The 27,179-nt window shown below is 34.5% G+C and overlaps 1 protein-coding gene across 10 annotated transcripts in view; it reads left to right on the top strand.

Moving 5' to 3' along the window:
• Positions 1–27,179, top strand: part of Pms1 (PMS1 homolog 1, mismatch repair system component) — an 86,167-nt gene that overhangs the window by 23,230 nt on the left and 35,758 nt on the right. For 8 of the 10 annotated variants that reach the window (XM_042688363.1, XM_042688362.1, XM_042688365.1 and 5 more), the window contains 2 exons: positions 6,334–6,436; positions 15,786–15,949. In XM_042688363.1, the coding sequence (XP_042544297.1) occupies positions 6,334–6,436; positions 15,786–15,949 (267 nt within the window). Of the gene's footprint in view, positions 1–6,333; positions 6,457–15,785; positions 15,950–26,535; positions 26,600–27,179 lie in introns of those variants that run through there. The other 2 variants (XM_042688368.1, XM_042688366.1) reach the window with 2 other exon arrangements.

The raw sequence follows: 27,179 nt of genomic DNA, 5'->3' as shown, positions 1-27,179 counted from the left end.
ATAGATAAGTTACAGAATTGAGTTAAAGTTTCTATGGTAGGCCAGGAGATTATAGCTCACTCCTTTAATCCTACTTAAAATCCAAAAGATTGTGAATCTAAGGTAGCTCAATTTAATGAGACTCTTTATCTCCAAAATAACCAGCAAAAATCCAGACTGGAGGTATAGCTTATATGGTAGAGCATCACCCAAGAAAGCAAATAGAGCTAGTGTGAGGCATTAACATCAGTTACATTTAAAAATGCATGTGTTACACAATGACATTTTAATTAACAATGGACAGAATATTTAACTGTGATCCTGTAAGATTGTAAGGGAGATGGAAACCTAGTTTTATCAAAGTTGTCATAGCACGGCACATTAGTCAGGTATTTGTGATGGTACTGGTATAAACAAACCTGCATTTCCAGTCATAAATGAATAGCATTTCCAGTTATGCACAGTGCATTATACTTAAGAATTATAATAAGTGGTTATGAATTTACTATTTATTGTACTACTTTTAAAAAAAGCTTAAAGTGTGCCACACTAAGCTACTTGGGAGGCAAGGGCAGGAGGATCTAGAGTTGGAAGCCAACTTGGGCAAAATTAGTGAGGCCTATCTCAAAAACAAAATGAAAAAGGTTGTTAGGGGTATAACTTAAATGGTAGGGCACTTGCCTAGTAAGTGGATTCAGACTCCACTACCGAAAAAAAATTTTTTTAATAAAAAAAATCATCAGCAATGGTAACTTCTCTTGAATTTCCCTGTGTTTAGAAAGTAATTTTGATGTACTTATCACTTTCAGTGTTAAATTCTTGGAACTATTTTTTTTCCCCAAGCTAAGGATCAGACCAAGGGTCTTATCCATATTAGACAAGTGCCCTACCACTGAGCCAAACCCTCAACCTCTGTGGTACTAATTGCTAAGCATAATAACTGGAATTAACTTTAGATACTGAAAATTTAGTTTTGACATGTTCTTAATTTTTTTATAAAGACTGTATATAGTTACACATAATAAAGTACATATAACAAAATATTGCTCTTTTAGGTGATAATATATTATATATGCTATTTCCCCTCTAAAGAAATATTAAGAACTTAACTATTAAGAAACTCACTTAAAGTTTTTGAACTGAAATTTGACTGATGGCTAAAATATACCTTGTTTTTTGGAGGAAGGTAGAATAGACCAGAACAAAATCTAAGTGTAGAACTTGAGCTAAATTCGAAATCCCCAATATTGAGTGAAGGATGTGGCCAAGTTCATAAAAAATTGTAACTTTTAGGAGAGTCACTTTTTTCTGTTTACAAAGTGAGGATAGTGACTTGAGGGTCAAATGAAATAGTATACATTAAAAGTACTGTCATGCCATACAAGATGAGTTATTTCAGCTGTGAAATTAAGTGTGAACAACGGTACACAGCTGTATCATACAGGTAATGAAATCATCAAACTTGAACACTCTTTTTAAAGCCATATTTTTCAGCAGTGTTCAACGTTTATTCAGACTCCTCCAAATGGGAAATCCTCTATATAGCACTCATCTGTTATTTCATCCTTCTAGCCTTTTAAAAAAAATTTAATTTTTTTTGCTCCATTGGAATTTGAACACATGGCCTCTCATTTGCTAGGCAGGAATTCTAGTGCCAAGTATATCTGGATCACAAGCTGCCTATTCTAGCTTTCCCATTATAGCTAGGATGACAGGTATGCACCACCATGCCTGCTTCTTTCTGTTTGGTTTGGCCTTGAATTGTGATCTTTTCTATGTCAGCTCCCCAAGAAGTAGGATTACAGGCATGAATCACTGGCACCTAACTTTATCCAACATGTGTGTTTGTGTGCGTGTGTGTGTGCGCGCGTGTGTGCGTGTGTGCGTGTGTGTGTGTGTGTGTGTGTGTGTGTGTGTGTGTGTGTGTGTGTGTGTCTGAGCTCATCATGGGGTTTTAGCTCAGGGCCTAGACACTGTTCCTGAGTGTTTTGTTGAGGCTAATGCTCTAACCTGAGCCACAGCTCCATTTCTGGCTTTTTGGTGTTTAATTGAAGATAAGAGTCTCATGGACTTTCCTGCCCAGACCCTCAGATCTCAGTCTCAGTAGCTAGGATTATAGACATGAGTAACCTGTGTATGGCCCAACAGTTTTTAAGTTGTTAATATTTTGCTTGGTATTACTCTAATCTTTTGAGTTCATTATATATAATTTTGTGATATCACAGAATCTGAACATTTGTCCTTGTTTTCTATCATGTGTTAGAGATACAGAATGAGCAACTAAGTCATTCTGTTTTGAGAGTGAGACAGATGTATGAATAAGAAGTCGTCAGTGTCATTTTATTATTTTAGGCTAAGAAAATGATCTTAACTCTTTCCACATTGAAAAGTACCTTTTATCTTTATAATTTAAATTTTATTGTAAAGGTGATGTACAAAGGGGTTACATTTACATAAAAGTAAAGTAAAGTTGTAAAGTTCATTTCCAACATAGTGAGTAGTGAGTATCAGTGTTGAATTGGTTTACCCTTTGTCCCACCAATTCTGTGATTCTCCTTCACTGTACCAAATCAGACAAACTTATATACAAGACAGAGGGTACAGAAATGAAAAACAGTGACAACAGGGAATAAACCAAAGGAACAAAAGGAAGAGAGAAAAAAGAATTAACTACAAAACCTCTTGCTTCCATTTCTTGTGGCCTTTTATGTCTTATAGAGGTAATAGAAGTTTAGTCAGAGGAAGAATGGAAATTTTTGAAGCAGTTAGAATATTTTGCTTCCTACGTGTAGCTTCCTCACAGGTAGGACTCTGCTGAAAGGAATAAAATTGGACTGTTTTTACTGGTCTCCCCATACTGGAATAAGTTCTGAAGTCAAAGTATTTATATTTGTGTATAGATCATGTGCAGGCAGTCACACTGGACATGCACAAAGATCAAAAACATTTAAGTCATTCATGTGAAGTCCATATTTCAAATACCTCAATTATCTTAGTTATCTTAATAATCTTAGATTTCAGCTTGTATTTCCGTGTCAAATTGTTCATCTAAAAGTCTCTTACTTAGAATAGGAGAGATCAGGTTTTAATTCCTCACACTACATAAACAAAACAACTTGGTTGTCCTCCTCTTAACTCCTGGGCCAAAAATCGACCTAGCTTTATCATAATTACCTTTTTATCAAAAGGACTTTTGCTTGGATTGCTAGGATATTATAAGTTTTATATTCATTTGTTACCTAAACATCAAAGAACAAATGTACTTGCCTAAAGTGTAAGTGCTTTTTTGTAATTTTAATTTTACAATAATTCTATAATTCCTTGAAATTAGGTCAATTTTTAACTGATAGCTAACATAACCTCTAACATAGCCTTCTACAAAGGATTCTAAAACATTGTGCTTAAAATACTGGTTTTATTTATTTTTCTCTGGATGCCATTTGCTTACTTCTACAATTCCTCAATGTCTCTAGTAAGAATCACTAGCAGTAGTTTGTAATATTAGAAATACTCCTGGTGATGGAGTTATGACAGGTTCAGATGCTAGCTGCTGCACAGCTAACACATTCTGAACCTGTACCTAGTCCAAGAAAATGTTTCCTGCCCAGGACACTGGGTCATATGATGAAACAAACTCTTGAAATTCAATTCCTTCCTCTGAGGAACACACTATATTTCATGAATTTGTGAAACAAGCTTGTATGTGTTTTCTTTCTCTGCTTTAGTCTGTGAATTAGTGAATTACAAAGTGTCTCCCATCTAAATAACTTTTCATAGTATCCGAGAAATTGGAATTTAAGAAATTTTATTATGGAAATATATTGCTTTCTATTTTTATTTTAACATAAATGTTACATTATGAGCATCAAAGTCTTCTTCCACATGTAGAACTTTTGTTTATTCATCTAGGCTTGAGAATATTTACTATTCATTAACATGTTTAAAGCATGAAGAAATTAATATCATATAAAATGCTTTGAAGTGGTTAAAGCAAAATCCCATGTAACCTTATGAAGTATTAACATCATCTCCATCTTATCATCACCCTCTCCTTAAAGATGATAGTGTAATCATTTCAGGACCATCTAGAGGCTACTGCCAGAGTTAGTACTGGAACTCAGAGTTCCAGAGCTGCCTTTTGCTCAGTGACAGCAACTTTAGGTCATATGGCTGGCTCTTTGGAGAATTAGAAATAGAATTCAATTGACCTTGGCATTTGGAGAAATGGTTGGTTAAATGTAGAATATTTTCTAAAGGGACAATTGTGGTATAATTAAAACATCAAATCAAAGAGAATCACTAGCAAATTTTGTCCCCTTTCTTTGGAAATAAACTTTACCTGAATATTTATTCACAGTTCCACTATTGGGTACCTTAGAGTTGGTATATAGCAGGGAAGATTATTTAACAGGATATCTTAAATTATAGTTTTTGAAACATTAATGTATTTTGCACAGAGTAGAACAATCACTTAGTAGTACACAAAAACTCATAACTTTATCTCTTTTAGATATACTTCAACTGGGATGGTTATCCCAGAAGGAACACTATCGTACCACTAAATTTTTTTTTTTTTTTGTCGGTTGTTGGGCTTGAACTCTGGGCCTGCACGCTGTCCATCAGCTCTTCAGCTCAAGGCAAGCTCTGTACTTTTTGAGCCACTGTTCCACTTCCAGTTTTCTGATTATTTGGAGATAAGAGTCTCACGTGACTTTCCTGCCTGGCCTGGCTTTGAACCCATATCCTCAGATCTCAGCCTCCTGAGTAGCTAGGATTACAGGTGTGAGCACCAGCGTCCAGCACCCCTAAAATCTTTTATGTAATTAATTTTCAGGGAGAATCTAATAGAATTGATTAGAAGAGCCACTTATTTTCTTATTAGATCCACCTATCTACTTATTTTATATAAGACATTTACATGATGTAGTAATCTAATACCTATTCATATATATGTTATGTTAATATATTCATATGTATATAATACATTCATATATTTGTGTGTATCCTGTGTATTATATATTATAGATTTGTATATTATATATATTTACATACACATATATATTTACTGATATATCTATAAGTGTGTGTGTGTATAAATCTGATTGGCAGAATGGTAGACCCAATCAATATAGTCTGATTTGGACCTCGTGAGTTCTAGCAGTAGTGCTAGATCTTTGCAAAACATATCTCTGTATGTATAATAATAGCTATGTTTTGCTATTGTCATATTCTACTAATCTCATTGAATAGATAAATAGGTTTAGGGGAGTTCAGAAGAATACAGATATTATTCAATTTATATGTCTGTGACTAATATCTGAGGATATATTTCTCCTTTGCTGAGTCTAAGTGTAGCTAAGGAAGATTGCTCTCATTTTGGGGTCATCATTGCTCACCATTTGTGATTACTCCACTTGTCCATCTTTGGGCTTTCTTTGGCAACATTCCTATTCTTTACCTTTGGTGTTTGTGTTTTTGTTTATTTGTTTTTTGGTGACAAGGCTGTTTTACTATTGTTATACTCTCCTGCTGATTTCACAAGAGTAAAAACAGCTTAAATTTATATTCTGTGGCAAATATCCTGAGGAAATGTTTTCCTGCTGAATGAAATCTTTGTCATGCTTACTTATATCATTTTAAATTAATGAAATTTATGTGTAACCAATTAACTCTAACCTTGGATTTTAGAAAAATTGTTCATAAATGTATATGAGCATAGATTAAACATTTTGAATTCTTTGAAACCCAAAACTTGAAATAAAGAAGTGTACGTTTGCACAAAATATATGAGACAATAGTTACTTCAAGGATTACTCTTGTTCACACATTTATCAAAGTAATTTATTTATTTTTATTTATTTATTTTTTTATTGTGAAAATACTGTACAGAGGGGTTACAATTACATGGGCAAGATAATGAGTACATTTCTTATCAAGCATTGTAGCCTCCTCCTTTGTTTCCCCTTCCCATCCCTTCCCATCCTCCCTCCGCTCCCCCACCCAATCCTCCCCGCTCCCCCTCAAAGTAATTTATTAAAAGCAGATTCCCCTGATTCAGTTGGAGTACTTGCTTTTACAAATGCAAATCATATAATGCATCTAACACAAATAGTCATTTCAGGTATAGCAGTTTATGCTTCAAGTGTCTTGAATTAAAATATTCAAAATCAGTGATGTAAAAAATAATAACACTATTGCTTACTAGAAATAATCTATAGGAAAAGTAGCCATAGACTATCAAGCAAATTTTTTTCAATATTCAATGTATGATAATTATTTCGAATTAATTTGGTAGTGAATCTATTGTAATATATAAAATAATATTTAACTATATTGTCTTTTTTTTATTACCAGGTTTTAATTACAACACGAACAGCTGCTGATAATTTTAGCACTCAGTATGTTTTAGATGGCAGTGGTCACATACTTTCTCAAAAACCTTCACATCTTGGTCAAGGTAAGAGAATAGCTTTATAGCGTTTTCACTTTTTCTGTTTTGTTTACTAAAAGGAAAAAAGTTACTTCTTAAATTTAAAAGTATTGTTTGAAGCTTGGCCCTAATTAAATCTAATTAACTGCAACATAAATATTCAACCTTTACCTATAAACTTCTCAAATACTTAGTTTTTCTCAAGAAAAACTGAAGGAGAGACTGGGTAACTGTGGATCACTTACTCATATGGAAAAAAAATTCTGAGCTTTTATAATCTTATTGTCTCAAACATCAATGATTTGTACTACTGAAAATAAGTCATAGCATTAATATGTTGTTAAATATTCATCAATTAATATTTAATATGATCAACATATAATTAAGTATTTATAGCTAAATATTATGACATTCAGATACTATGATTTATTTATGAAAAACTTCAAATATATGTGCAAATAGAGTGCTTAGTTTCAACAATTACCAACTTACTGATGAAGTCTTAATACCTTTATTCACTTGCTGTGTTATTTTGAGGCAAATAAATCTTTGATTATTGTTTTTACTTATATTTTAACTGAATTTTTTCATATTTTATATACTATGTAATTTTATTGATACTTTTTTAAAGTTTCTCTAAAGTTTACTTACTTGTAAAGGGAAGAGATCTCTTTAAGTTTCAATTCATATATTTTGTTTAATCTTTTTCTTAACTCTTAATTTCTGGTAACAGGATGATTAAAGTTAAAAGAGTATTATAGGTAGTCCTTTTTAGAGTCATATTCAAAATAATTCTTAGATGTAAAGAGGTTCTTGGAATATTATAAATTCATGTTTAATTTTATAATTCCTCATTATAGCTTATCAAACTAGTGTTTTCCTTCCTTCCATCTTTCTTTCCTTTCTTCCTTTGTTCCTTCTTTGTTCCTTCCTCGTTCCTTCCCTCCCTTCTTCCCTCTGGTTGTAATGTCATATTATTGGGTTTTCTTTTGCTAAATAACGTATTTGTTGAAATTTATTTCCTTTATATCTTAATTCTGATACCAAATTTTTCACTCATTCTAAATCATCAGCATAGTTACAGATTATTTTTTGTCCACCAGTAATCTGTTTTGTATTCACATAGAAAAAAGAGTCAATAGAAATGCCTCAGAAAATACTTAATTTTTTTCCCATTTATTCTGATAATGAAAGTGAGCTCAAGTTGCTAGTTTGATATGTAATAGTATTATATATTTTAATTAAATATAATTTATTGTAATTCTTTTAATTTGTGTTAAAGTTTAGGACAAAGAGAAGACTAATTTTTTAGAATGTGGTTCCTCTTCAGAAATATTCTGACTTGAGATCTTAGGAGTTCAAATTAGGAAACCATTGGGAATTATTTGAGTGGCTATCCAGTAAAGTACTTTGAAGTCATCTAGTCATCTTATAAAACTTAAAAGTATTTATTTTTATCTTAGTAACAGGTCTAATGTGGATGGCAAGTGGTTCTGCATCACTCATACTTCTCATGCTTTTCTGTATTCATCTCCATGGGAACTATGAAATAACAATCCTTAAATATGGACTTGATCTGATCTTTGCCCTTTTGCTTGTTGAATTTTCATTTTCTGCTGACTTCAGTCTTCTACCAAAGGGAGTAGGCTTCTTCTTCTAAGGGAGTTTTGCAGTCAAGTGAATACTATATTTGTTCCTTTTTCTTAAGAAATACCATACTTGAAAGGTCAGTAGTTCCAAAACCAGTATTTGTCTTTCATAGCTCTTTTTTTCCCCCACCTAATTATAGTCGATTGGTTAGGAAACAACATCAACAAAAACAACGTCTTAATTTCAAATTGCTCTAGGTGAACATATTATTAAAATCCGTACACTCTTTCAAAAGCCTTCTACATTTATATTGCTTAGTGCTGATAGTTTTTGAGTGATTAAATCACAGACTCACATTTCACCAGCTGTCATTAGCTTCCATTTAAATATTTTCTGTGTAAGATAAAACTGCAATTCAACCATCCTAATTTATACCTGTGCATTTAAGGTTCTTGTAGATTAATTACTGCTGTGGTGTGAACATCCTTGCTTAGCAGTTACTCTTCATATCATCTGGTAGGATAATATCTGTAGATAGCCCAAGGGGAGGGACAGAAACAACTTACAAAATTTTATTTTGGCATTGGAAAATTGTTACTTTAAAAAGCTTACTTTAAAATGTTTAAAAATTGTTTACTAGAAATTCTCTTCAGGTTTTTCTAGCTATATTTGTCTTATGAGTTAATTTAGCCATTAAAATGATTTGTGTATTTAGCACTCACTTTAATTACTCATCTTTTATTTACATTCATTAAAAAAAACAAGTATACCTGATATTTTTAAACCAGCAAAAAGTATAGAATAAATCTGCAGCTTATAAATTCTTCTTATAACACTGGCTTAATAATTTTAATCATATTATTTTTTGCCATTATTCCTGTTTTCTTTACCTTTTTGGGGGGGGGGGGTGGGTCTGGTCGTGGGGCCTGAACTCTGGGCCTGTGCGCTGTCCCTCAGCTCTTCAGCTCAAGGCTAGTGCTCTACCACTTGAGCCACAGCGCCACTTCCGGCTTTTTTTTTCTTTTTGCTTATGTGCTGAGGAATCGAACCCAGGACCTCATGCATGCAAGGCACGCGCTCTACCACTGAGCCACCTTCCCAGACCCTGTTTTTTTTACCTTAATCAATATTGTACATCTAAATTAACTTATCTTCCTGTACAAATTCTTCTAATGCCCCCTACTATTTCTGCCTTATGAATTATTCAGATTGCAGAATAAGGTAAGTACTCTCACCAGTGTATTTCCTTTTCCTACCCTGCTGTTATAGTGGAGAATCATATTATTTGTAAATTCCTACTATGTGAGATTATGTGTGTTGTAAAAGTTTCATCTTTTTTGGTTTTGTTTTTTGTTTTTCTAGTCCTAGGGCTTTGAACTCTAGGCCTATGCACTGTCCCTTTTTTTTTTTTTTTGCTCAAGACGAGCATTCTACCACTTGAGCCACAGCACCACTTTCGGCTTTTTTTTTTTAATTTTTTTTTCTGAATGTTTGTTGAAGAGTCTCATAGGCTGCCTGGGCTGGCTTCAAATTGCAATCCTCAGATCTTAGCCTCCTGAGTAGCCAGGGTTACATGCATGAGCCTCCGCCTAGTGATATTTTCATTGTAATTGAAGGATGGAACTTTATTCATTAAATAGTTAAAGAATACGTTCTGATATATTCAAGCATTTATATCTTTATACTAGGAATATAAATAGCTGACTTTATACATGACATAATGATAGGCTCATGTAAAAATATAACAAGGAGCACATTATAAGACTACAGTTACAATTTTGTTGTCTGAAGAATGTGCTAAATTTAGACAGATGAACAGGATTACAGGTGTGAGCCACCAGTGCCCAGCCCATAAACCTTTCTTCTATATATTTTGTAAGCTGGGCAGCATAGAAAATTGAGACTCAGAGGTGAAGTCATTGCTGTGAGAATACTTGACAGTGTAAAGAAATCTTGGACTTGTTCAACACTTTGGAAAGTAGTATGGAGGTTCCTCAAAAGACTCCACATAGAGCTCACCTATGACCCAGCAATCCCACTTTTGGGCATTTACCCAAATGTTTACAAACAAGACCACACTAAAGCTACGAGCGTGACTATGTTTATTGCAGCATTATTTACTATAGGTAAGATATGGAACCAACCCAGATGCCCCTCAGTAGATGAATGGATCAAGAAAATGTGGTATATATACACAATGGAATTCTATGCCTCCATCAGAAAGAATGACATTGCCCCATTTGTTAGGAAATGGAAAGGCTTGGAAAAAAATTATATTAAGTGAAGTAAGCCAGGCCCAAAGAAACATAGGTCCCATGGTTTTCCTTATTTGCAATATCTACTATATGTCTGAGTCAAGCAGAAAAGGTCAGATAAGGTGATGTTAGGGAAATGAACCCTAAGATATGTATTCAAATGTTTTTTTTTTTCTTTCATGAGATTGTTTCTAACACATTTATAAGATTATTTCTTTGTTGCTTTGTATGTCCCTCCCCCACAGCATAACCCCTGCTTTCACTGTATTTGATGTCGGTATAATTTGTGGAGGGGAAGGGTAAAAACAAATTGTTTAAATAGGGATACAGGTGAACCCATTGCAACAATGAGATGTAGAAGTCGTTATGTCAAAAATGAACTTTACAACTTTCGTGGGGGGGGGAGGGGGAGGATTGGGTGGAGGGGCAGGGGTGAGGATGGGAAGGGATGGGAAGAGGAAACAAAGGAGGAGGCTACAATGCTTGATAAAAAATGTACTCATTATCTTGCCCATGTAATTGTAACTCCTCTGTACAGTATTTTCACAATTAAAAAAAAAAAGAAATCTTAGACTTGGTTTCTGGAAGTCTTGAAAAGTGTAAAGGATAGAGAAAGAGTAGAATGTTGTAAATGGAGTTTAACAAACATTTCTGATGAGGAATTAGAACGAATTGCTCATAGAAATGCAGAGAGAAAATATTAAGCTAAAGAAGTTTTGAGTAGCCAGGTGCCAGTGGCTCACGCCTGTAATCCTAGCTACTACTCAGGAGGCTGAGATCTGAGGTTCTTGGTTCAAAGCCAGCCTGGGCAGGAAAAGTCCATGAGACTCTCATCTCCAATAAACCACCAGAAAACCAGAAGTGGCCCTGTAGCTCAAGTGGTAGAGCGCTAGCCTTGAGCTGAAGAGCTGAGGGACAGTGCCAAGGCCCAGAGTTCAAGACCCATGATCGACAAAAAAAAAAGAGAGAGAGAGATTTTGAGTGAAATAAGTGTGACTTTAAGCTGAAGGTGAAGGATTTATTTTTTTGGCAAGAAATTTATGCAGCATGTTGTTCAGGCAGTGGCATGAGTATTACTAGTAGTAATCAGTAGCAAAGTAGAGGATAGAAAGATGTATGTTCTATCCCTTTCCTGTCCTACTTATTTTCTCCAGGTAACCAATGTTTTGTTTTGTTTTGGTTTTTTTTTGGGGGGGGGGTCCAGTCGTGGGGCCTGGACTCTGGGCCTGGGCGCTGTCCCTCAGCTCTTCAGCTCAAAGCTGGCGCTCTACCACTTGAGCCACAGTGCCACTTCCAGCTTTTTTCTTTTTGCTTACGTGGTGCTGAGGAATCGAACCCAGGGCCTTATGCATGCAAGGCAAGCGCTCTACCACTGAGCCACCTTCCCAGCCCCCACCAGTGTTATTAATAAAATGTTTTTTGAAACATTTGAAACCAGCTGGGCACTGCTGGTTTATGCCTGTAATCCTAGTTATTCAAGAGGCTGAGATCTGAGGATAGCAATTCACAGCCAGCTCACACAGGAAAGTCCATGAGACTCATGTCCAACTAACCACCAGAATACCGGAAGTGGCACTGTGGCTCAAGTAGTGGAGTGCAAGCCTTGAGCTGAAGATCTGAGGGACAGCACCCAGGCCCAGAGTTCAAGCCCCACAACTGACCTCAAAAAACCCAAGTTATTTTTCCCCCACTTTATATTTCTTTTGTGTCATGAGTTATTTTTTAGCAGTTGCATTGCAAATTTCACCCACATTACCATCTTGAGTTTACATATACCTTTTGAGATTCTTTGTCTGCCAAATTTATCTTCTCATTTTCTCTTACTATGAAATTTATATTTTGAGGCAATCTGGTTATTTTTCATCTTCCATTTTCATCAAATACATGGGCATATGCTTATGAATTTTTACAGGTATAATATGCCTTCATTTTTGCCCTATACTAACTGGTGTAGGTTTCTCAATCCTCAGTAGTTTGTAGATACCTTGTCTTCTAGTGAGAAATTTATTATCTTTCTTTGTTTTCCTTTGCACTGGAGTCACATTGAAAGCAGACATAAGTCCCCTTCCATATACTGATTAAAAATTCTTTTGGCAGATAAACGAATCCATTTTTTCTTAAACTTGGCCTTTTCTAAAGCTGTAACTTATGGCCACTTTGTTCTTTGCAATGGTTTAACAAAGGTGGCTTCTACTAACAGGGAATAAGGGATCTTCTGGACATTGTGACATAGTTCTGTCACAAAATCGTTTGTAATGCTCTGCTTATAGTATTTTAGGCTTTGTCTAGTTCATGCCTCGAAACTCTTACAACCTCTGTCCATTACCAAGTTCCTAAACTGCTTTCACATTTTAAGCTATAGTTATAGCAAAGACCTTTTCCTTAATACCAGTATTTTTCATTAGCCTATTTTTTGTACACACACACACACAAGTCATGAATTTGGCTTACAGTTTGGAAGGTTAAAGCCATGGTGTTGGCATTGGCTCAGCTCTGATGAGGATCTCATGGTAGATGACATGACAGTGGTGGGAACACATGAAGGAAGGAGATTTCATATGGCAAAACAGGAAGGCAGAAACCTACGTTGATTTTTTTAAATAAATTAATCCATAAACTTTTTTACTCCTTACAGTAGTCATTTTTCTGGAAGTGGAGCTGTGACTCAAACTGGCAAACCAACTTTGAGCAAAAGAGCTCAGGGACAGCACCCAGGTCTTGAGTTCAAACCCCATTACCAACAAAAACACAGTAGTGATTTTCAACTCCAGCTGTGTGTGCCTTAACATAATATTGGGAGATTGTTTTAATAGGTCTGAAATAGCTATGACTAGTAGTTTTAAAAACATATACCTATTATATATTGCCATTACAAATATTAATCCTAATTCCATACATTGTTGATTTTATATTGTGAAAATGCCTATTACCCAAAACGATCTACAGATCCAGTGCAGTCTCTAAAAATTCCAGTGACGTTATTTAAAGAATTATAAAAAATAATCCTAAAATTCATGTAAAACCACAAAAGATGCTGAATAGTCAAGGCAGTTGAACAACAACAACAAAAAACAACCCTTGAGGCATCATAGAACCTTAACTCAAATTATGCTACAGAGCCATAGTGACAAATGCACCGTGGTACTAGCACAAAAACAGACCCATAGACAGCTACAGCTGTATTCCTGATTTTCTTTTTTTTTTTTTTTTTTGTCGGTCGTGGGGCTTGAACTAGCTAGCCATCTGATCTGATTGAACCCAGCTAGCCATCTGATTTTCTACAAAAATGCCAAATCATACATGGGAGAAAACACAAATCTCTTAACAAGTTGTACTAAGAAAACAATATCCACATATAGAAGAAAATAGATCTGCCTCATTTCTATTAAAAAATTATGTCAAGCTGGGCACCGGTGGCTCAGGTTTATAATCCTACCTACTTAGGAGGCTGAGATCTGAGTTTCGTGGTTCAAAGCTAGCCCAGGCAGGAAAGTCCATGAGACTTTTCTCCAATTAACCACCAGAGAACCGGAAGTGGCGCTGTGGCACAAGTGGTAGAGTGCTTGCCTTGAGCTATAGAGTTCAGGGACAGTGCCCAGGCCAAGTTCAGGCCCCATGACTGACCAAAAAAAAAAGTCAATATAGATCAAAGACCTTAATGTAAAACCTGAAAGTTTGAAACTGGGAAAACATAGGAGAAACAGAATGAGGTAGACCCCTTCATACATTATCCATAGGAATGTAAATTAGTTCAGCTGATACTGGAAATTCAGTCTCCTGAACTCACTGCTAGTTTACAAATAATGAGAGTGAGATTTGAGAGAAAAGAAGCTCAATGTTTATTAATTTGCCCTTTAGTATGAGGCCACACATGTTACTATTGCAAAGAAAACAAAAGTACAGTCCACATAGGAAAGGAAAGCCCAGGATTATTGGCCTGATGAGATGAGCCTCTAGAGTTATATCCCTTGCTGTTCATCACTATTCTTACTTCTTTACTCCTGGCCAATGAGATAAGGAGAGGGGCAAGGTGTCCTTGCCTGGAGCTGTAAAGATATTCTTGAGTGTCCTGCTTGGGGGAATTAGTGGCTAGGGGAAGATAGAAAGAAAAAGCAAAGAGAAAAAAAGGTTTTTGATCTTGCGTAACTAAACAGGCTGGCCAGTAATGTGAATTAGTAACTTGACTTAAAAACTACAGCATGATTATATGTAGGACTCTTCCCAGTATACAGCCATTATGGGAATCATTATAGAGGTTCCACAAAAAAAAAAAAGTAGAACTGCCATGTAATCTAACTTTACTACTAGTATATACCCAAAATAATTAAAGACAGAATTCATTAGAGATACCAACATACTTAATGTATATTATGGTATTACTCAAAATAGCTAAGTCATGGGAGTTCCCCTAAGTGCCCATCAGCGGATACATGAATAAAGTAAATTTGGTATATGTATGTGATGGAATATTATTCAACCATTAAGAAGAACAAAATCACAGTTTTCAGGAACATAAATGGAAGACAAAGACGAGCAGTAGACAGGAAATATGGGTTATAGTAGTTGCAAATGTCATCAGTGTACCTTATATATAGTATGAACATGTCATAATGAGTCTCATGGTTTTATACAATTAATATATGCTACTAAGAAAACTTTACTGAGTAAATAACATAATATTATACCTTTATTCAGATTTTCAGTTTATTTGTAAGTTAAAAATAGTGCTTTTGATTGATTATCCTATGTTTTTAATGTTTGTTGTTGAAGATATGGTAAATTAAACCAGGTTATTAGATATTACTTTAGATAAGAATTTTTAAGGAAATGATTAAAGTTATCACATGCTTTATAGTCTGAAACCACCTGTATTATTTGTTTTGGAACAGGGTCTCATTACATTACACAGACTTGTCTTGAAATTGCCTCAGCCTCCTGAAGGGCTGGAATTACAGGAATGCTTTAGCTTACATTATGTTTTTGTTTGTTAGTTTGTTTTTTGCCAGTCCTGGAGCCTGAACTCTGGGCCTGGGCACTATTCCTCAGCTCTTCAGCTCAAGACTAGCACTCTACCACTTGAGTCACAGCACCACTTCTGGCTTTTTCTGCTTATGTAGTGCTGAGGAATCGAACTCAGGGCCTCATGCACGCAAGGCAAGCATTCTACCACTGAGCCACCTTACTCCAGCTCCTTAATTGTGTTTTAAAGTGCAAAGTAATCACATCCACAGGTAGTTCTTATATCAGCACATTTCTTCAGATATTGAAGATTCTGTGTTGCTCCGCAGTAGTAGAAATTTATTTTTTCTTGTTTAGATCATATAGAAAAGGATATCATATTTAGGAAGTTAAAAATGGGAGAATCTAGTAGTGGATCTGAGTAGTTTGCAGAAATAAGCTTTTTAAAATTTCCTAGTCTTGGATAAAGATTAACTTCAATGATTCAAAAGGCTAAATATTGACTGAATATGGATTTGAAAATCTGAAGTTTCATCCAAATCTAAATATGCTTTCATCTTATCTGCCAACAGGTACAACTGTAACTGCTTTAAGGTTATTTAAGAATCTTCCTGTAAGAAAGCAATTTTACTCAACCACTAAAAAATGTAAAGATGAATTAAAAAAGATCCAGGATCTCCTGATAAGCTATGGTATCATAAAGCCTGGTTTAAGGCTTGTTTTTGTACATAATAAGGTAAGCACTATTACATTTAATAATTTTTTTTCTTTTGGGGCCAGCGATAATCCTAGCTCTTCAGGAGGCTGAGGATCACACTTCGAAGCCAACATCGGCAGAAATATTGAAGACTCTCGAATTAGCCAGCAGAATGTTGCAAATGGGGTTGTGGCTCAGGTGGTTGAACATCATCCTTGAGCCAAAAAGCCAAGTAATACCATGAATCCCTGAAGTTAATTTAAGCCCCAGTACTGGCACCAAAAAAAATATTATTTTTGGTATATAATATAATAATAGTATGTTTAGTATGTTTTGAGTAAATCAATTAGATATGTATCATAGATTGAATGTTTTGTTACACCATACCATCCAAATTCATTTGTAGAAAACCTAATCACCAGTGTGATAGTATTAGTAAATTGGCCTTTGGAGGTGATTTGGTCATGAAGGAAGAGCAAAGATAGATGGAATTAGTGCCCTTATAGAAGAGATAGCTGCTTTTCATCTCCGGTCATCTGAGGACACTGTAAAAAGGTGTTCCCTTTCAACTAGATAGTTGGTTCTCACCAAAGACCATATCCAGGCTTCATCTTGGAATTCCAAACCTTCAGAATGTGTGAGAAATATAATATACCCAGTTTATGCTATTATATTGTAGCATTTCAAAGGCTGCTTTGAAAAAAAAGTCCTTTATAAAAAAATTAGTCATTCTTTTAATTTATTTTTATTATATAAACAACATCTTTAACTGGGTGCTGGTGGCTCACATCTGTAATCCTAGCTCTCGGGAGGCTGAGATCTGAGGATCGTATCACAGTTCAAAGCCAGCCCAGGCAGGAAAAGTCTGTGAGACTCTTATCTCCAATAAACCACCAGAAAATCAGAAGTGGTGCTGTGGCTCAAGTGGTAGAGTGCTTGCCTTGAGCTGAAGGGCTGAGGGATAGCACCCAGGCACAGAGTTCAAGCCCCATGACCAACAAAAAATAAAGAAAGGAAGAAAGAAAGAAAGAAAGGAAAGAAAGAACATCTTTAATTTGACAGTATCTATATGAAATCTAATTGAACCTTACACTAATGATCCCCTGAAACAAAATTTCAAGAAATACTTAAGTGCCTTCTCTTGTCAAATTTGATAGATTTTAATAATATGAAAATTAGTAAGGCTTACTTTAGTCCTTTAGAAAGCTCACAATTCAGTAACATTTTTCAACTACTAACCTTTTTATATTTGAAAGGGTTGGAGTATTGTTTGTTTTTTAAAGGAATCCAGCTTATTCACAGTTTTCAATAAGCCTAATAAGGAAAAAAATTCATTTTATTGTGTAATAAATTAAGAGGAAATAAAGCTGATGTATTTTTCTGATGTATTTTTCTGATTAATGTTTTTCCTGAAATTTTTCATGTGCCTTTGAAATATTTAATGGAGAACAGAGCCATACAGCAATGTAGAAATCTGATGGGAAATAGTAATTTTGAATGAGTATCTGCGTAGTATCAGGATCATTCCAGATGCATCAGCGTCCCTTAATGCTTATAGAAACAAGCAAGTGAGATGAACATTTTATCTATTTTGCAGTTGTCCTCTAAACAGAAATAAAAAAAATTTAATTCTTTGCTCAGTGTTATACAACTAGTTAATTGTCAATGTGGGTTGAAACTTGGCAGGCCTTGTTCTTTATAACTTGCCTTCCTTTCCGGTGTTAATCAGTACTATATGACAGTTATAGAATACTTTTTCAGATATCAGAATACTTACAATAACTTTGTAAGGTAAACAGTATTTATGTGAAGAACTTGAAGGTCAAAATGATCAGTTAATTTTTTTTCGTATTTTTTAGTAATAGTGCTGAAGTCAGAACACATTTTGATTCAGTTTTCTTTCTACTTCATCCTTTTTACTCATTTATCCAGAAGTCTTTATCCTCGGTCTTCAGGCCATGGTAAATGTTTATAATCAAAATATTGGGTCATCTTTAAAAAAATAAAAAAGAAAAGAAAATTAAGAATAGCTAGCCACCTGTTCTTGCTGGCATATAGCTCAACCAAATGATACCTTGAGATCTCTTTCAGTTCTACCATGCTATGATTGCTCACGATGTTGATGGATGGAGACTCATCCTGCTAATATAAATAACCTATGACCTCTTGATCCAGAGGGCATTTAGTAATTAAAAGTTAAATATTCCCAAGTTAAGAAAAGAGCAAGGTTAGAAGAAACATAGTCATCAGGAAGGGAAAACTGATGAAAATGTTACATATGATGAGAGATATACTTCTGAAAAATTATTACAACTAAGTAGAATAGTTTACTAAGAAAGTATAATAGGCAAAACATAGTTATTGCCTTTCTAATTAAAGTAAGTATATTTGTGAGATGATATATAAATTCTTTAATCAAAGTGAAATATATAATAATGTTAACCTTACATCATTTTCCCATTCAATATAAAATTATATAGATACTTTCTTTTGAGAATGAAAAACAATATTTTGTAATTTACTATATATTATTTTTAGAGGACATAATATTTTAACTTTGATTAAACAAATGCATGTCTGTGGCCTTGAATAATTTAAGATGCAGTTTTAAGAATGTTATGCCATGAAAGCAATAGAAGATTATCAAAAGTTTAATAAGAAAATTATCAGCTATTACTATACAAGATCAAGGACTGAAATAGAATGTTTCCTACCTTTAGACATTTCTGTTAACACAGATTGCTATTCTACTTTTTTGTTTTTCAGTAATCCTTTTGTGCTTCAAAAAACTGTTAAAATACTTTATCCAAAAAACCTACCAAATAATATTTACCTGGTATCATAACTCTCTTTGAACATTGCCCTTTAGCTTTTCTTACTCAGTAGTGTCTACTTTCATCATAATTCATATGCTTTTATGAAAAAGAAATTGTCTTTAAATTTAAATGTGACAATATTGATGTCTTTATTTTTTCCTGCATTACTATCGTATTGAATATAATATGAGAAGTACTATTGCTATTTTGATAACTTGGATTAGATAGTGTTCCTTCTTTTTATGAAGGTTTAACCTGCCAAGACATTCTCTGAATACTGATAATGTTGATGTTCTTGCCAGTATGGTTATGTTAGAAAGAGGTATTTTTCTTCTTTCATCACCATGTTCCTTGAAAGCATATTGAATAATGAGACAGCCAAAGGAAAGTAATTTACAAGTGGATTCAGTGAGTTTATTTAAAGTAGATATTATTTGGAGAATTGCTAGAGCCATTGCTTAGATGAATATTACAGTTTTCAGGTTTAGTTGTAGTTACCTAAGGACTGTAAGTTCCCTGCTGTATATGTCTTTACTTTCATAGTAATTATTTTGTAGAATTGAAAGTTTTTCTTAACATGATATCTGAATTTGATTTTATAAGAACAAATAATTTTGTAGAACACTAGTTTAGAGCATGCTTAATTTGTGATTTCCAATAAAGGATACTTGCTTTCCTTTAAAAATGACTTATATTTAAAAATTGTTTGGAAGTTTAGGGGTTTTTTGTTGTTGTTTTATTTTGTTTTGCAGTGTTGTGGGTCAAACTTAGAACCTTGCATGTGTGGAGTGTGCTTTCTACCACTGAATTATTCCTCAACCCTGGGTTCTGTTTTAATAATTAGATAGATGCTTACTGGTATTACAAAAACTAAATTGGATGCCATTGACATAAGGTTTGAACTGTTACCAAACTCATAATTTAAAGAAGGCTTCCCTCCTGTTTCTACCTTTATGTCATAAAAGTGTTAAGACTTACTAGAATAAGTGATTGTTGTGTTGTTGGTGTCTGTCACACCCACATACATACACACACTAAGGTCAGGGAGAATGATGACACAGTTCATTTCTGATTTCATCCATTCTGAAAGTATTCAGTCTGGTAGGGCCTTAACCAGATATAGTAAACCAGGAATCTGGCCATGGAGATTTGATATGTATGTGGTGGAAGCTCCATTACTTGACATAGTTTTCCCTAAGTCTTGAGGAATACTTTCTTGTCATAGTCACTAAAGATTTGAGTTATAAATGGAAAAATAAGTAGTGTCTTTTAATCTACATCTGCTGTGTTCGTAATGTTCATGATATTCTTTGTTTCAGGTGTACTGTGGGAAATATAGGAAAGGTCTTTCACTGTAATTGGACTAATGTTAAAGGCCACCTCTTCCTTTTGCCCTCCAATCCCAGTCAGAGTTTTAACAAGCAGTATAATTAAACCTAGATTTGAATTCAAAATTGTGGCTCAAATGCCCCTTTCTTTTAAGGAATTTTTTTCTTCCTCTGCCAGTTTGGATGATTTGGGATAAAGTTTGTGTTTATTGCCCCATTTTGAGGGGATGTGCAGTACTTAGGCTTGAACTCGTGTCTCCCACTTGGCATATGCCAAAGCTTTTGACCCTTTCTAACTGATTATTTTAAGCCAGGGTTTTCTTCCCACCTAAGCATGTGCCTGTATCTCAATCCAACTAATTTGGCTTTCTACTTGTAGCTGTGATAACAGGTTTATGTGACTGAGCTCAACATTGAGATGGAATCTCATGGTGCCTAGGCTGGCTTGTTCTCTCAGTCTTAGCCTGCAGTTCTCTCAATCTCTGCCTTCTGTGAAGCTACAATAACTAATGTCCAGCCATGGGTTGAGAAGGGTTGTTAAATATGCCCAGGATGCCTTGAACTAGAATCTGTCCATTCTCAGCCTTCCCAGGACCTAGGATTACAGATGTGAAATGCTGGCGCTCAGCTTGTTTCCTTTTACTTGATGAAGTAGATGTTCCTTCAGATATATTTTAGGGCTAGCTGCACTAATTATCAATCATGAGTTGTTGGTTTAATGATAACTAAATTTATTAAATGATTCTTATTTTTTTCCTTTGTTATATTACTTTATTTGCTTCTAATCTAATTTCTATAAAATGCTATATAGAAAAGATGAAACAAATATATCAAATTCTTAAGTGTTGTTCTCTTTTTAAACATTTTGGTGTTTATATTATTAGAGTCTTAAAAAATCTTCCTGTTATTTCCCATGAGAATATAGGTATGTTTTGACTGATTCCATAGAATTTTCCAAATTTGTCTACTGTTTGATTTTTCCTTCATTGTCAGTGAAAAAGGAAAGGAAGTAAAGATTACTTCAGGCCAAAATTTTTAGGGAAGACTTCTTGATGGATGAGTTTTGATCTGAATCATAAATGTTGGCTAGGTTTAAGCTGATACTCAGATATGTTACTATAAAATATTATAAAATATTTAGGAGAATTTAGTCACAACTCTGATTTGATTACAGCATAAGAAATTATGAAAATCTTGTTCACAATCAGAATTTAATTCTGATATTGAGGTGGGATAGACACAAGGAATCTCTGGGAAAAAAAATCTGTGAGTAGGAGACATTAATATAGACAGAAAGTAAGACTTCCTCACAGGCTTTCATTGTTAGGGGTCAGATAAAAGTCCAGAGCCATGGAGTGTAAAATCTCTTTTCTAACACAGATCTGATTTAGTGGATCTTTGTTCTCAGAACAAGACCACTCCTTTTTCTCCATGTCTCCATTTACAGGTGTCAAATGTGATCCCGAATGCCATAATACTGGCAAGACCTCTCCAAACCTTTCCTTTGAAACCCTGTGTTAGCCAGACACTGTTGGTTTACACATATATCCCAGTTACACAGGAGGCAGATGTTGGGAGGATTATGGTACCAGTCTAGCCTGGACAAAATTTTCACAAGACCCCCAACAAGCAATCCAGGTATGGTGGTTCACATCTTTAATCTCAGATATATGGGAAGGGAAGATAAAAGAATTCAGTTTTAGCAACAACCAGGAGAAGAGCAAGAGACTTTACCTAAAACCAAACTAAAACAAGAAGAGTAGAGGTCTTGAGTCAAGTGGTGGGGAACTTGTCTGCTAAGCCTATGGCCTTGAGTTCAAACCTTAATTTTACAAAAAGAAGAAATCATCATAAAAGATATAAACAGAAAGGTCTATATCTTTTGAAGGAACAACACATTTAGAAGCAGTGAATAAATTAAATTTGATGATTAGGTATTTTATATAAGAAAATCCAGAGGTCTAGAGGCCAGATTTAAAAGAGTCTTAAATTTTAGGCTGACTGGCACCAGTAGTTCACATCTATAATCAGTATTTAAAGTCACTTTGGGCAGTTAAGTTCAAAAGACTCTCTAATTACCCATCAGAAAAGATGGACTGGAGACAAGGCTCAAGGAGTAGATCACCAGTAATGAGCAAAAAGCTAGATTTTAGGACATGAGGACTGAGTTCTGATAAATAAATTGGACATATAAACCAAGAAGTGTCTGCTATGGTAGCTATTAAAAGGAAGAATCTGTGAGATGAGTTGACTAACTTCAGGTGGAAAATGAAGAATATAAGATTTGAGAATTTTCAACTTGTATGGCCAAGAAAATGATATTGTATTCCTTTTTCCCCATTGTAGGGCTTGAACTCATGGCCTAGGTGCTGTCCCTAAGCCTCTTTGTGCACAAGGCTAGTGACTGAGCCCCAGCACCACTTCCAGGTTTTTTGTAGTAGTTAATTAGAGCTAAAAGTCTCATGGGGACTTTTCTGCGTGGGCTGGCTTCAAACCATGATCTCAGGCTTCAGCCTCCTGAGTAGCTAGGATTACAGGCATAATCCACCAGCGCCTGGCTTATTGTATTCTTTAAAAAAGTTTTATTACTAAGTAGTTGTACAAAGAGGTCACAATTCCATAAGTCATTTTTTGAGTACAATGCATCTTGATTAATATCAACCCTTTTATGATTCTTCTCCATTATTCTTCCCTCCCATACCTACCCTAAAGTTATATAGTTCTTTTTTTTTTGTATAATGTACATTGAATATAATGACTGTATTTGCTCACCTTTTAAAAATTCCTCAGTGTACCTGTCTTGAATCTTTAATATGTAGTTATCTTCATTAATTACAGTGCCATAATTTTGATAGCATTGTAAAGTAGCTTCTTCATACAAATTTTTTGAAGTAAAATTTCTACCACAATAGTAGAGATTTTGTTTGTTTTGCTAGCTTAGAGAGAAAAATCTAATCAACTATAGGTCAGGTATTATAAGACTTATTGCTTGTATACAAAAAATTAGGACCTTAAAGAACAATTTTGTTGAGATGCTTACCTATTGTGTGTTGCAAAAGAGATGCTAGGGATAGCTTCATTTATGATGAGCTCTGGAGATGTAAAAGCAATTCAAGCTGGGTACCAGTGACTCATGCCTGTAATCCTAGCTACTCAGGAGGCTGAGATCTGAGGTTTGTGGTTTGAACCCATCCAGGGCAGAAAAGTTTCCATGAGACTTTTATCTCCAATTAACAACACAAAAATCGCAAGTGGAGCTATGGCTCAAAGTTGTAGAGCGCTAGCCTTGAGCAAAAGAGCTCAGAGACAGTGTCTAGGCCCTGAGTTCAGGTCCCACAACGGACAATAATAACAAAGAAAGCAATTCTAGAGAAGGAAAGTCTCTTAAAGAACAAAAAGTTCTATTCAATATTAGAAAATAAAATCTAAAATCAAGTATATTTATAAATCAGTAATATGTGATTTGCAAACAAAACAAAAACACCCATTCTGTGAATTATTTATTTGATCTTCCTGATGGAAGCATAGAATTCTATTGTGTATAAATACCACATTTTTCTTGATCCATTTGTCTATGGAAAGGCATCTGATTGATTCCTTACCTTAGCTATGGTACACATGCTGCAACGAACAAGGTTGTGCTGGTGGCTTTAGTATGACTGGGTTTGTAGTCAATTAGATAAATTCCCAGGAATGGGATTGCTGGGTCAGAGAGAAGCTCTATGTTTAAGTCTTTGGAGGAGCCTCCATACTGCTTTCCAGAGTGGTTGAACAAGTTTACATTCCCACCAACAGTGTAGTAACTTTCCCTTTTGGCCTCATCCTTGCTAGCATCTGTTATTATTAGTTTTCTTGATAATGGCCATTCTAACTGGAGTGAGATGGAATCTCAGTGTTGTTTCGATTTGCATTTCTGTTATGGCCAGAAATGTTGAACATCTCTTCATCTATTTATTGACCATTCTTCTTCTGAGAAGTCTCTCTTTAAGTCGTTAGCCCATTTATTAATTAGGATGTTGTTTCCTTAAAGATTTATTTGGTTTTAGGGGTTTAATTTTTGAGCTCTAAGTATATTTTAGATATCAGGCCCTTGTCTAATGCATAACTAGTAAAGAGCTTCTCCCATTCTGTGGGCTCTCTATTTATATTGCTAGCTATGTCCTTTGCCATGCAGAAGCTTTTCAATTTGATGCAATCCCATTTCTTTGGTTGTGATTGTGGATCTTTACTTAGGAAGTTGCGACCGATGTCAGGGAGACTTGGTGTTTCCCCTGTTTCTTCCTGTAATATTTTCAGGGAATCTGGTCTTACATGAGGTCTTTGATTCATTTGAATTGATTCTGGTGCAGGGTGATATATAAGGATCTAGTTTTAGTTTTTTACACATGTATAGCCAATTCTTCCAATTCTGTTGAGGAGGCTGTCTCTTCCATCCTGTGTTTTTGGCTCCCTTATTAAATATTAGATGTTAATAGGCCTGTGGATTCTTTTTTGGTTCTTATATTCCCTTGGTCCTCAGGCCTATTCTTGTGTCAGTACCAAGATTTTTTTTTATTATTACAGCTTTGTAATAGAGTTTGAAGTTTGGTATTGATATCTCTCCAGCATTGTTCTTCCTGCTTAGGATTGTTTTTACTTTTTGGGGACTTCTTTTATTCCATATGAATTTTTGGACTACTTCCTCTATAATATTGAAGAATTTGTTGGGATTTTGATGGGTATTGCATTGAATTTGTAGATAGCTTTGGGCAGTATTGCCATTTTTACAGTGTTAATCCTTCCAATCCAGGATCATGGAAGGATTTTACATTTCCTTAAATCTGCTTTAATTTCCTTTTTCAGGTTTTAAAAGTTTTCATCATAGTGGTCCTTCACCTCTTTGGTTAAGTTAATACATAGGTATTTTATTTTGTGAAGCTGTTACAATGGAGTTTCATTCCTGATTTCAGTCTCACTCATCTCATAGTTGGCATACAGAAAAGCAACTGATTTTTGTGGATTGGCTTTATATCCTTCTACTTTGCCAAAGTTTTGGATCAGCTCAGGAAACTGTAGGGTTTTTAAATACAGAATCATTTCAGCTGTGAAGAGGGATAGTTTTACTTCTTTCCCTATGTGGATCCGTTTTATGTTTTTCTCTTGCTTTATTGCTCTGGCTAGGAATTCCAATGCTATATTGAAGAGGAGCAGGGAAAGTGGACATCTTTATTTTGATTTTGATTTTAGAAGAAATCAACCCTTATTGTTTAGTTTTTAAATTCTACTTTAACATAGCTCAAAAGTCAAAATGTATAGAAAAGTAGAATGTAAAAATTAATCCTTTCTTAGTCTCTCACTTGTATAACTCCCTACATGAAATGTATGTTACTAATTTACTTGTAGCCCTCAGGAAAAAAATAAATGTGCTATTCAAATAAAGTAAAATTAGAAATATTTAAGTAAAGGTAAAAATAAGAGATTTTCAAATTCAATTAATTGTGCTCACTAAATTTTACCAAGATAGACTCAGTTTTGAAAGTCTGAGTTTGCTTAGCAATAATCAAACCATATTAATACTTACTATTTAGTAGAAAATGGTATTGTTTTTCTGAAAGTACCAGAACAATCTTTTTATAATTTAAAAAATTGAATAAGCCATAATTTTGAGTACTCTATAATTTTTAATAAATTGAATAATCTATATCACTCAATTTCATATGAATTATTTATACTATTGAAAATTTACTATTCCTTTAGTATTGACTGTTATTATTAAAATTGTTACTATATTGGCAGTTTAAAAAAATTGTACTTTTATACTTGTATTTGTACCTTTGCTCTTTTCCAAACCAGAACTGGTATAAATATATATTCAGGGGTAGATCACAATAAATACAGATTCATTTATGTTAATTTGTTAGACCATGAAAGTGGTTAAAATTCCTGACTTTAAGAAATTTAAGTAAGTATAGTACATTCTTTTGCATATAATTTGTAAGAAAAATTTGGTTACTTTCTCCATCCATTTTCTGCCAGTAACTTATAAATAACAGGTTTGTTTGGCTCATAAATACAGAGACTAGAGAATTCAAGATTGAAGGTCTGTATCTGGTGATGAGAGTCATCTTTCTGCATCATAACACGGCAAACAAGCATATGATACAGAATGAAAATTGAATCAAACTTTTCCTTTTCATCAGGAGATCATTTCTAAGATAATAAGCCTGTTATAGAGATACACATCAGCCCATTCATAAGAGGATGTTCCCTGACCTGATCAGTTCTTGAATATTCCACCCCTTCACCCTCTTAAATGATGATGAAATTTTTTTTTTTTTTTTTTCAGGTTAGTTTCCTAACTTTATTTTGATGAATAAATAGCCAAGTTGATCTGGACTGTAGGAGGCCAGAGATCTCACTTGAAAAATGACCTCTGTAAATAATGCATCTAGGGGAATTCAGTTAGAAGTTATGTGTGTAGAAGAGATAAATATCGATATTTTTCTTCTGTATTGGAGCCCTTAGAGAGTGACATGAATGTATTTAACGCAGTACCCTCGATGATGGTGAGTTGAAAACTTTAGTTATCTGGAACATTCTTTCAAGTGGCCCTGTAGCACATTTCTTTTTTTTTTTTTTTTTAAATTTTATTTTATTTTATTTGAGAACATACTGTACAGAGGGGTTACAATTACATGGGCAGGATAATGCATACATTTCTTACCAAGCATTGCAGCCTCCTCCTTTGTTTACCCTTCACCTCCCTTCCCAGCCTCCCCCCTCCCTCCCAACCAATCATACCCCCCCTCCCCCCCTCCACCGACATTGTAAAGCTGGTTTTGACATGACATTTTGTACTTCTCATTGTTGCAACAGGTCCACCTGAATCCTTAAACGACTTGTTTGTCCCCATCTCCTCCACATGTTATACTGACATCAAATATAGTGAAAGCGGGGGTTACACTGTGGGGGAGGGACATACAAAGCAACAAAGAAATAATCTTATAAATGCGTTAGAAACACATGCATGAAAGAAACAAAAACATTAAAATACATATTTGAGGTTTTGTTTTCCTAACATCACATTATCTGACTTTTTCCGCTTGACTCATACCTATACTAGATATTGCAAATAAGGGAAACCAT

Source organism: Dipodomys spectabilis, unplaced genomic scaffold (assembly GCF_019054845.1).
Source record: "Dipodomys spectabilis isolate Male_0828 unplaced genomic scaffold, ASM1905484v1 ptg000115l, whole genome shotgun sequence".
NCBI classification, from domain to species: Eukaryota; Metazoa; Chordata; class Mammalia; order Rodentia; family Heteromyidae; genus Dipodomys; species Dipodomys spectabilis.
This window is presented reverse-complemented; position numbering and strand designations above follow the sequence as displayed.